This window comes from Haliotis rufescens, unplaced genomic scaffold (assembly GCF_023055435.1).
Source record: "Haliotis rufescens isolate VD_foot unplaced genomic scaffold, xgHalRufe1.0.p SCAF_1, whole genome shotgun sequence".
NCBI lineage: Eukaryota > Metazoa > Mollusca > Gastropoda > Lepetellida > Haliotidae > Haliotis > Haliotis rufescens.
The window spans coordinates 20,722,497-20,734,816 of NW_025963779.1; the positions used below are offsets into that span (position 1 = coordinate 20,722,497).

Below are 12,320 nucleotides of genomic sequence, written 5' to 3' on the forward strand. Positions count from 1 at the left end.
CGTGTCGCATCACATCCGTGCCCACACAGGATTATATAGAGTAGCCTCATCGTGTCGCATCACATCCGTGCCCACACAGGATTATATAGAGTAGCCTCATCGTGTCGCATCACATCCGTGCCCACACAGGATTATATAGAGTAGCCTCATCGTGTCGCATCACATCCGTGCCCACACAGGATTATATAGAGTAGCCTCATCGTGTCGCATCACATCCGTGCCCACACAGGATTATATAGAGTAGCCTCATCGTGTCGCATCACATCCGCGCCCACACAGGATTATATAGAGTAGCCTCATCGTGTCGCATCACATCCGTGCCCACACAGGATTATATGGAGTAGCCTCATCGTGTCGCATCACATCCGTGCCCACACAGGATTGACTATATAGTTTAGCAACATCATGTCGCATCACATCCGTGCCCACACAGGATTGACTATATAGTTTAGCAACATCATGTCGCATCACATCCGTGCCCACACAGGATTGACTATATAGTTTAGCAACATCATGTCGCATCACATCCGTGCCCACACAGGATTGACTATATAGAGTAGCCACATCATTTTGCAACATATCCGTGCCCACACAGGATTGACTACATAGAGGAGCCTCATCGTGTCGCAACACATCCGTGCCCACACAGGATTATATAGCGTAGCCACATCATGTCGCATCACATCCGTGCCCACACAGGATTGACTATATAGAGTAGCCACATCGTGTCGCATCACATCCGTGCCCACACAGGATTGACTATATGAGTAGCCACATCATGTCGCATCACATCCGCGCCCACACAGGATTGACTACATAGAGGAGCCTCATCGTGTCGCATCACATCCGCGCCCACACAGGATTGACTACATAGAGGAGCCTCATCGTGTCGCATCACATCCGTGCCCACACAGGATTGATTATATGAGTAGCCACATCGTGTCGCATCACATCCGTGCCCACACAGGATTGACTACATAGAGTAGCAACATCGTGTCGCATCACATCCGTGCCCACACAGGATTGACTATATAGAGTAGCCACATCGTGTCGCATCACATCCGCGCCCACACAGGATTGACTACATAGAGGAGCCTCATCGTGTCGCATCACATCCGTGCCCACACAGGATTGATTATATGAGTAGCCACATCGTGTCGCATCACATCCGTGCCCACACAGGATTGACTACATAGAGGAGCCTCATCGTGTCGCATCACATCCGTGCCCACACAGGATTGATTATATGAGTAGCCACATCGTGTCGCATCACATCCGTGCCCACACAGGATTGATTATATGAGTAGCCACATCGTGTCGCATCACATCCGTGCCCACACAGGATTGACTATATAGAGTAGCAACATCGTGTCGCATCACATCCGTGCCCACACAGGATTGACTATATAGAGTAGCCACATCGTGTCGCATCACATCCGCGCCCACACAGGATTTACTATATAGTTTAGCCACATCGTGTCGCATCACATATGTGCCCACACAGGATTGACTATATAGTTTAGCAACATCATGTCGCATCACATCCGTGCCAACACAGGATTGACTATATAGAGTAGCCACATCGTGTCGCATCACATCCGTGCCCACACAGGATTGACTATATAGTGTAGCCACATCATGTCGCATCACATCCGTGCCCACACAGGATTGACTATATAGTTTAGCAACATCATGTCGCATCACATCCGTGCCAACACAGGATTGACTATATAGAGTAGCCTCATCGTGTCGCAACACATCCGTGCCCACACAGGATTGACTATATGAGTAGCCACATCGTGTCGCATCACATCCGTGCCCACATAGGATTATATAGAGTAGCAACATCGTGTCGCATCACATCCGTGCCCACACAGGATTGACTATATGAGTAGCCACATCGTGTCGCATCACATCCGTGCCCACACAGGATTGACTATATGAGTAGCCACATCGTGTCGCATCACATCCGTGCCCACACAGGATTGACTATATAGAGTAGCCTCATCGTGTCGCAACACATCCGTGCCCACACAGGATTGACTACATAGAGTAGCCTCATCGTGTCGCAACACATCCGTGCCCACACAGGATTGACTACATAGAGTAGCCACATCGTGTCGCATCACATCCGCGCCCACACAGGATTGACTATATAGAGTAGCCACATCGTGTCGCATCACATCCGTGCCCACACAGGATTGACTATATGAGTAGCCACATCGTGTCGCATCACATCCGTGCCCACACAGGATTGACTATATAGAGTAGCCTCATCGTGTCGCATCACATCCGTGCCCACACAGGATTGACTACATAGAGTAGCCTCATCGTGTCGCAACACATCCGTGCCCACACAGGATTTACTATATAGTTTAGCAACATCGTGTCGCATCACATCCGTGCCCACACAGGATTGACTATATGAGTAGCCACATCGTGTCGCATCACATCCGTGCCCACACAGGATTGACTATATGAGTAGCCACATCGTGTCGCATCACATCCGTGCCCACACAGGATTATATAGAGTAGCAACATCGTGTCGCATCACATCCGTGCCCACACAGGATTTACTATATAGTTTAGCAACATCGTGTCGCATCACATCCGTGCCCACACAGGATTGACTATATGAGTAGCCACATCGTGTCGCAACACATCCGTGCCCACACAGGATTGACTATATGAGTAGCCACATCGTGTCGCATCACATCCGTGCCCACACAGGATTGACTACATAGAGGAGCCTCATCGTGTCGCAACATATCCGTGCCCACACAGGATTAAAAAGAGTAGCCTCATCATATCGCAGCACATCCGTTGCAACACAGGAGTATATAGAGTACACCTATATGTAGATGTTGCTAGGTACACGAAACACATTTGGTTGTTTCGTTCCCAAATGGCAAAAACACCGATACTGAAATCTATTATGTAATTACGTTGTGTGACTGATCCATGGATATAGTCAATCGACTACCATCTCAATTATTTCCTGCTTTTTCGCATCATATGACTTTGTACTTGCAACCATCTGGAGGAGCTGACAGGGTTCATCTGGAGGAGCTGACAGGGTTCATCTGGAGGAGCTGGCGGGGTTTATCTGGAGGAGCTGACGGGGTTCATCTGGAGGAGCTGACGGGGTTCATCTGGAGGAGCTGACAGGGTTCATCTGGAGGAGCTGGCGGGGTTCATCTGGAGGAGCTGACAGGGTTCATCTGGAGGAGCTGACGGGGTTTATCTGGAGGAGCTGGCGGGGTTCATCTGGAGGAGCTGACGGGGTTCATCTGGAGGAGCTGACGGGGTTCATCTGGAGGAGCTGACGGGGTTCATCTGGAGGAGCTGACGGGGTTCATCTGGAGGAGCTGACAGGGTTCATCTGGAGGAGCTGACAGGGTTCATCTGGAGGGGCTGACGGGGTTCATCTGGAGGGGCTGGCGGGGTTCATCTGGAGGAGCTGACAGGGTTCATCTGGAGGAGCTGACGGGGTTCATATGGAGGGGCTGACAGGGTTCATCTGGAGGAGCTGGCGGGGTTCATCTGGAGGGGCTGACAGGGTTCATCTGGAGGAGCTGACGGGGTTCATCTGGAGGAGCTGACGGGGTTTATCTGGAGGAGCTGACGGGGTTCATCTGGAGGAGCTGACAGGGTTCATCTGGAGGAGCTGACAGGGTTCATCTGGAGGGGCTGACAGGGTTCATCTGGAGGGGCTGACAGGGTTCATCTGGAGGGGCTGACAGGGTTCATCTGGAGGAGCTGACGGGGTTCATCTGGAGGAGCTGACGGGGTTCATCTGGAGGAGCTGACGGGGTTTATCTGGAGGAGCTGACAGGGTTCATCTGGAGGAGCTGACGGGGTTCATCTGGAGGAGCTGACGGGGTTCATCTGGAGGAGCTGACAGGATTCTTACCAACTCTTCATCAGGTATCAGTGGTATATAAGGCATTTGGCAGAATGAGATCAATGTCATAAGTAGATATTTCAAAAAGAAAACTTTGACATTCTTGATATTTAAATACAGGAGGAGTCATGTTTACCAGGTGTGTAGTTTTGTAAGTGAAACTCTGCTTCAGCACGACTGCATTCCTATTGAAAAGAATAATAGACCATCCAAGATCAGCCTACTATTCTATATTAAGATCTATTCAACATCTATCTATTACCTACAACTTATTCGCGTTAATACGGTCGTATGAAGAGTACCAAGAAAGACACTCACGTCTATCAACACGCCACAAAGAGCTTTTTATCACAGATACACCCCTGTATTAGTCAGTGACTTGATACAGGAAGTGACATGCCCCGTTATACCGCGTCCGCGTTAAAGACAGATATTTGTTATGCTTGGCCTAGCCTATTACTAGGTGACATTGACCTCCACAGCGACAGATTAAACATGGCCGCATAGCCCTTGCTGTATGACAACCACAAACCCGCTATACCGCAGCCTGTACGAGAGGATTATGGATTATGGAATGTCTGCTTGACAACGATCTAGATTCAGCTCAAACACTCTAACAAGGTAGGTTGTTTCACATGTTATCTTTCTGCACAAGGTGTCACATTATACACCATACACTACGTGTCCCAACAATAAGCGAACTGATCAAATCTGTTCCTATCGGGTGACGAAGCAGATTTGTAGTGAAAAGCGCGAAGCTACAAACATTGAGCTCAGAGAGAGCAACTGTATTGACGTCCTTCTCGTCATCCGCAATGATTTGGTTGGTTGAGTGTCATTGCATGGATCGGTGCTCACACTATCAACCTCTAGTTTGCCTGTTCAAAATATCCTTGTATAGCAGATATCGTTCTCATGACATTGGTTGCATAACAGGAGAGGGTGAGCCGTGCTCATGATGCGAAACCTGTGACAGAGTGAGTGAGTGAGTGAGTTGGGTTTAACGCCGCTTTTAACAGTATTACAGTTATATCGCGGCGTGTCAGCTTAATGTGGGAGGAAAGCCCGAAGTGATGCAGGTCTCAGACGTTTACCACTTCGGTGAAACCCACGAGCACGGGTATGGTGCTGACAAACCTAGAAACATAATCGGGGCGAATCGGGATACGAACCCACAATCATAGGTTTCTGGCGTGTCCGAAGGGACGCAACTCTTCACAGCGAATCGCGGCGCCTTAGACGACTGGGCCCCCCGTGCCCCCACCTGTGACAGAAATATCGGCTCTCTGAAGGAGGAAATCCACTCATTCTGACCGGAATGTCGGTGAGAAACTCGAATGGTAATAACGTGTCACCTAATGGTCACCACTTGACATTACCATACACCATAGATGTTTTCATTACCTCAACACCTGTGCTTAAATCACGCGTGTAGGTTATATGGAATTAATGGACAACTATAATATAACTGCAAGAAGTCCCTTCAACCTAAATCTATTATCACACATCGTAAATATAAACTCTGAGTGTGTGAATGAGTGTGTTTTTACGCCGCTTTTAGCAATATTTCAGCAATATCACGGCGGGGGACACCTGAAATGGGCTTCACACATTGTACCCATATCAGGAATCGAACCCGGGTCTTTGGCGTGACGAGGGAACGCTTTAACCACTGGGCTACCCGACCGCCCCTATAAAAGCCAGAGAATAACTATAATATATAGTCCCGATTAGCCGCCGAAACAGATCCCAGTGGGTTTAAAAGGCAAAATAGTGGTGAAAATTATATGACTGGACCATTGAAAATCAGTGATGACACCAGGTTTTCGAGAAATGCACTCAAATACAGTTCATTATTCTAGGAAATGGCCGCGAGCATCAACACCTTAGCCGTGGGTGTGAAGGACAAGTCTACCCTGGCAAAAGAAATGTATAGCAGTGGAAACCTGAAGGGTGCTTTGGAACAGTTTAAGCTTGCTTTAAGGGATTCAAAACGTCTTATAAGAAGGAAGAGGGAAAGTGTCGTTCTTTGTAAACTAAACCTGGCTTCAGCGCAGATCGGTAGTGAGATTGAAACCGAAAAGACAGAGGGAAGAAACACTCTGGAGCGGTTACTTGAAGAGAACAAAGAGGACAACAGCTTGTTAGCATGTATTAACTTCAATCTAGCCCTCACATCGGCGGACAACTCGAGCAAGGAGACGTATCTGGAGACATGTCTGGAGAAGCTGAAGCATGTTGATGACAAGGATGACAAGATTAAAGGGGAGACTCGGCTTCTGAAGCAGAAGGTTCTTGAGGAAAGGCTTCGTCTAATAGATGTTATTGAGAAAGAGGAAAGGGATAAAGGGAATGTGTCGGAGGATAAACAAGAACATGATGACAAGAAACAGGAGTCTATGAAACAATTAGTGGACGTATATAAAGGTATACTAGAGGGGGCGGAGACGGAGGAGGCTGAGACAGTCAACTGCAGCAAATGTGTGTCCTGTTTGCTTGCACTGGCCAATATGACAGTAGCTCAAAATAAACATACTGCTCGAATATACGCTGACGATTGCCTAAGTATTTTAGACAAAGATTGGTCGCGTGTCCAAGGTAAGATGATCCTTCTTTTGACCATTCATCCATGTTGCTTGTTGTAGACATGAAAAACATATCTATTGTCAAGACGTAAAGTAACAGAAAGGTACCTATGTAACAGTAGTGACACATCCTTGGACGCTTGTCGCGGTCGCAGATTTGCATGTCCGGCATTCAGGGACAGTGTACCGTTGTACAAAACAACCCTAGCGCTACGGCTATCGTAAACCTATATTGAGGTATGGGAATAACGATCAGCTTAGCGATAACATTGCTTTGTACAACGGCACCCAGGTGGTTAATCTACGGTATATAGGGGAGGGGGGAGGCATTGAAAAGTGGTATACTTCCCAGGCCCACCTGTTCTTCCGTGAACTATATTAAAAAAACAAGATAGTATGCATTGATGACATATGAAAACTTCTTTGATAAGGGCATTCATTCAAGACCTTAGTGAAGCTTTCAATTGTTACATCATAACTTTTTAAAATATATTTTCAGTTAAAAGTTAAGCAACATCGTGATATGAATTGTTTGATAGACATTTCTTCTGTTATCCTTAAATTGTCTACTTTCCCATCACGATATGGTATAACAATATACAATACATAGGTTAGACATACCCGTCCAATAGTTTAACCTGTACGAGAATCAAATGTTATATTTGAGATAACACTTTCTTCAAAGTACTGATTCTCTTACTTGGGTCTCGTTCGGGACTCGAACCCATTCAGCCACCGAGGCTTCCACAAAAATGGAAGTCCGACAACTGGTAGTCTAGACCACGTACTTTGTGTACCCCTCTGACAAGTGTAAATGGGCACGGCTCCCATGGCCGAAAGCTATGAATACATAATGCCATTTAGAAAGTGGTCAAATGTAACCAATTTTATATTTGGGATAACACTTTCTTAGTAAAGTACAGCTTCTCGTACTTGTTTGGGTTGAGTCCCGAACATTTGTTACATTTGACCATTTTCTAAATGGCATCGTGTATTCATGTACGAAAAATCCATTTCACATTGGTATCCTGGAGCAGAGATTGCTAATGGTAATGATATGGAGTTTGTAGCTTTAGTATATATATTGATATACTGATTTCGTTGATTTCATCACAGTCAACACGTGCAATGATTTGGCCGTACTCTTCACTGAGGTTGGAGAATACCGGAAAGCAAAGCTATGTTTCCGAAGCACACAGCAATGTCAAAACATCAAGGAACGCAGAGATCAAGAGGTTAAAAGTCACATGTTTCAAAACCTAGGAGCAGTGTGTGTTTTGGAACAAAACTATAAAGAGGCTACACAATACTTCAAAGATGCTTTGGATGTGTTAGGTACGCATACCCGGACGTGTTGAAAGAGATATAGTGTGAGTTAATATTTAACGTCACATCGGCAGTATTTCAGCCATATCGTGACGAGAAAGATATATAGATTTGGAAGCCATTAATCCATGCACCGCTTCTATCTTATCCATCTAAGTTGCACCTGTTCGAAACCCAGCTGCGCCCGATATGAACTGCGACCGAATGTCAGCCATATGTCAGTACCCCTAGGTTTCACCCAAGTGGTGAACCTTTACAAACTGCGCCAGTTTGGGCTTTCAAATGTAAAGAAAAGAGGCGAGCAGGAAATGGCGGGTGTGCATGTGCCCTCGTTTTGGTGTCGCGACGGTAACCCGTTCGTGACAAGATCAATAAATATTTGAACCTACGGCCCTCATGTAATATCCCTCATATGTCACAGCAAATACTTAATCTTAGCTATGTAATCATGGCATACCGGGATATGAATACCCTTAAAACATATCAGTACATCAGTACAACGTATTCTTCAAGAGACCGCCTCTGTGGTCTAATGGTAGAGCGTCCGCCCGGAGAGCGGAAGGTCCGGGGTTCGATCCCCAGCCGCGTCATACCAAAAGACGTTAAAAGATGGTACTTGTCGCTATCCTGTCTGGCGCTCGGCATTAAGGGGCTAAAACAAGGACTGGTCGGTTCGGAGTCAGTATACTGTGTCTGAGTGGGGTATTCATGTTAAACTGCGGCATGGTATCTCAGTGTGCTAGCACTATAAATCGGCACCAGTCCGGACTAGTACAAGCAGCCACATACACATACAAGTGCAATAATCTTGGACGCGACGTTAAACCCCATTTTATCCCAACTCACCTTCTTCAAGATCTGTGTTATTTATCAGTTTGGCCGCCTCTATACTGGAGCCCAGATGACGCTTTGGTGGTATATTACAGTGTGTAAATGAATGCATGTTTGTTTCTCTTCAGATGGAAAAGCGAGCGAGCGGCGAGCTCATCTGTACCTGAACATGGGTTTTGCGTGGAGTCAGATGGGGAGGGACTGGATCTGGAAAACCTACGAGGCTTATGTCAACGCTGCTAAGTTCTCCGGCTCCGAGTGGTTGGGTAAGGATTGGAAATCCTCATTGTTAAATAATAGATATATTTTTTGTAGAATGACGTAATATATTGGACGACGTTATTTTTGAGTGGGACGTGTCTGGTAAGTTGTCCCCTATAGATGTAGCTGGGCTAAGCAGGAAAACGCAGTGGCCGAACGATCGTATCCAAAAATGGGAGAGATATGACAATCGGTCTCAGGAGAAAACGTACAGGTGATCAACGTGAAGATTGTTAAAATATAAGGGAAATATCAAACCTTCACCCACCTGTTCGTAAAATGGACTTGTCCGACATTTCCGAGGTCGGATTCTATTCAGGGTGTAATATGTTTAAAGCTTGTACATTTTATCAACATCCTAGAACAGGCTGTACATAGTTTTGAAAACTCAACCCCTCATGTAAATTCTCACTGCTGTGTTTAATTGTACGATAAACAACTCCCACTCGTCGTCTATTTCTTAATTAAGCGTGTGTGAATTTCCTGGCCAACAGATGCAGAGAAAGACCTGAGGGTAGAGGCACTGCAAGGCCTGGTACTGGCTGGAATGGCTATCCTCGACTATCGGGATGGTCTGGGACACTTCTGTGTCAATGTCGTCCTGAAACAAAACGATATGAATGCTGACGCAGCGGAAAAATGGCAAAACATAGATGTAACTGATTTCAAGAAAAGAATGAAAGACGAAATTAAAGACATGTATATGACTTGTATTGACAATGTCAACGATGCTGTCTTAAACAAGCACTCTGCAGCAGAGGGTTGAAAGGGCATTGTATATATCACAAAGGACAAGCACTCTGCAGCAGAGGGTTGAAAGAACATTGTATATATCACAAAGGACAAGCACTCTGCAGCAGAGGGTTGAAAGGAGATTGTATATATCACAAAGGACAAGCACTCTGCAGCAGAGGGTTGAGAGGACATTGTATATATCACAAAGGACAAGCACTCTGCAGCAGAGGGTTGAGAGGACATTGTATATATCACAAAGGACAAGCACTCTGCAGCAGAGGGTTGAAAGAACATTGTATATATCACAAAGGACAAGCACTCTGCAGCAGAGGGTTGAAAGGAGATTGTATATATCACAAAGGACAAGCACTCTGCAGCAGAGGGTTGAAAGGAGATTGTATATATCACAAAGGACAAGCACTCTGCAGCAGAGGGTTGAGAGGACATTGTATATATCACAAAGGACAAGCACTCTGCAGCAGAGGGTTGAGAGGACATTGTATATATCACAAAGGACAAGCACTCTGCAGCAGAGGGTTGAAAGAACATTGTATATATCACAAAGGACAAGCACTCTGCAGCAGAGGGTTGAAAGGAGATTGTATATATCACAAAGGACAAGCACTCTGCAGCAGAGGGTTGAAAGGAGATTGTATATATCACAAAGGACAAGCACTCTGCAGCAGAGGGTTGAGAGGACATTGTATATATCACAAAGGACAAGCACTCTGCAGCAGAGGGTTGAGAGGACATTGTATATATCACAAAGGACAAGCACTCTGCAGCAGAGGGTTGAAAGAACATTGTATATATCACAAAGGACAAGCACTCTGCAGCAGAGGGTTGAGAGGACATTGTATATATCACAAAGGACAAGCACTCTGCAGCAGAGGGTTGAAAGGAGATTGTATATATCACAAAGGACAAGCACTCTGCAGCAGAGGGTTGAAAGGACATTGTATATATCACAAAGGACTGATCGGTGACATTCATGTACTTCTGTAGTTCATTGTCATATTGGCCGATGTGGAACAAGCTTTGTCTGAATGAGCAAACGCTAATTACCCTGTAGCCGTGACATGTCTGTCAAGAATCACTTAACCGCAATTTCTGTTAGATGCTAATCCCCATTGTTAATCCCAATTTTATTATACATTGGCTTTCTGCCATCCTGAACGAGCTGTGCATCTGTCACTTATTAATTAATGATTATTTACTGTTATTTGTATTATGACATATATAACCTTAATGTATTATCCCCTTGGCTGTATCGGTAATCATAGGTCCCATGTCAGGAACACGTCATTGTCTCTTCGTCTGTCCATTGTTATCCATTGCTATATATGTGTGTACATCTTTACTGTTAGTCAGTCTGGTATGCCGAGTGCTGGTGTACCGGCGAACGTGAGCAGGGTGTGCCGCTCGGAGGAAACGCCCGGGGGTTGAGCTGGAACTCTCTCCCCTCATGTATGTCTGAGCTCATTGTTGTGCTGTGTTATCAGAGCAGGTATTACGCGCTTTGTTTATTTGTTGTTTATTGTTTATCTGTTGTGTATTAAACGTTCCAGAACAGTGATGCCGATGTTGTCCTTGATTCCACCAAGAGCTAATTCCACGTCAACATACGCGTTGACAATATTATAATACTATTCGATGTTGTAATGGCAAAACGTATTGATACGCTAGATGGTGAAAGTAAAGACTCTATGAACATCAAATCTAGAAATGAGGTAGCTGACTTACGTGTTTTGAATTGTGTTGTTTCTTATTTTCTCTTCCATCATTTTGGGCATGTAACTTTCACACCCAATAAACTATACGAGGAAGCTTGACTCTGTTTGGTGACACACCCAATACACCATACGAGGAAGCTTGACTCTGTTTGGTGACACACCCAATACACTATACGAGGAAGCTTGACTCTGTTTGGTGACACACCCAATACACTATACGAGGAAGCTTGACTCTGTTTGGTGACACACCCAATACACTATACGAGGAAGCTTGACTCTGTTTGGTGACACACCCAAAACACTATACGAGGAAGCTTGACTCTGTTTGGTGACACACCCAATACACTATACGAGGAAGCTTGACTCTGTTTGGGGACACACCCAATACACTATACGAGGAAGCTTGACTCTGTTTGGTGACACACCCAAAACACTATACGAGGAAGCTTGACTCTGTTTGGTGACACACCCAATACACTATACGAGGAAGCTTGACTCTGTTTGGTGAATTTCACCTCCCCGCCACTCTTGATTATAATTTTACTAACCTTTTACAAGGATTGGTCGGTGTTACTCATGTTCTTTGGTCGTATATTGCTAATTCTGTTCAATGTTTAAATGGCAAAATGAATTGGTAGCGGGTGAAACCGGATTCTCCTGGATACTGATTACATGGTCGATTCCCTATACACCAAATGTACAAAAATTATGTTTGTCACATTCACCTTCTGAATTATGTTTATTTGATTTTTCTTCTTCTGTGGTATTGGACACGTACCTTTCATACCAGATATTCGAGGAAGCATACACGGGCATCTGATGGCAGAACTCTATTATTTTCTTTTGGTCTTTCCTATGTTTGGATTGATCAAAATGTTGGGGATTAATTAACATTTGTTTCTACCTTCAAACAAAGACTCGTTGATATTTTCGTTCAAGACTGGT

General features: G+C 45.2%; 1 protein-coding gene across 3 annotated transcripts; it reads left to right on the forward strand.

Annotated features, from left to right (window-relative positions):
• Window positions 1-3,737: 3,737 nt before the first annotated feature.
• On the forward strand, window positions 3,738-11,218 carry LOC124115796. 3 transcript variants are annotated; one of them, XM_048392892.1, is made up of 7 exons: window positions 3,738-3,927; window positions 4,387-4,525; window positions 5,767-6,502; window positions 7,606-7,824; window positions 8,775-8,912; window positions 9,402-9,679; window positions 9,731-11,218. In XM_048392892.1, the coding sequence occupies exons 3-6, from the start codon at window positions 5,770-5,772 to the stop codon at window positions 9,671-9,673; spliced, it is 1,362 nt and encodes a 453-aa protein (XP_048248849.1). In that variant the 5' UTR covers window positions 3,738-3,927; window positions 4,387-4,525; window positions 5,767-5,769; the 3' UTR covers window positions 9,674-9,679; window positions 9,731-11,218. The 3 variants fall into 3 exon arrangements, with proteins under 3 accessions (XP_048248849.1, XP_046332873.2, XP_046332872.2); XM_046476917.2 differs by having other exon boundaries at window positions 10,598-11,218; XM_046476916.2 differs by having other exon boundaries at window positions 3,739-3,927; window positions 9,402-11,218.
• The last annotated feature ends 1,102 nt before the right edge of the window (window positions 11,219-12,320 follow it).

Bases quoted from the DNA above. Each gene is read 5' to 3' on its own strand.
- LOC124115796 (XM_048392892.1), top strand. From the start codon at position 5,770: ATGGCCGCGAGCATCAACACCTTAGCCGTGGGTGTGAAGGACAAGTCT. The intron at 7,825-8,774 runs GTACGCATACCC...GTTTCTCTTCAG, and splicing joins AGATGCTTTGGATGTGTTAG to ATGGAAAAGCGAGCGAGCGG. The intron at 8,913-9,401 runs GTAAGGATTGGA...CCTGGCCAACAG, and splicing joins CTCCGGCTCCGAGTGGTTGG to ATGCAGAGAAAGACCTGAGG.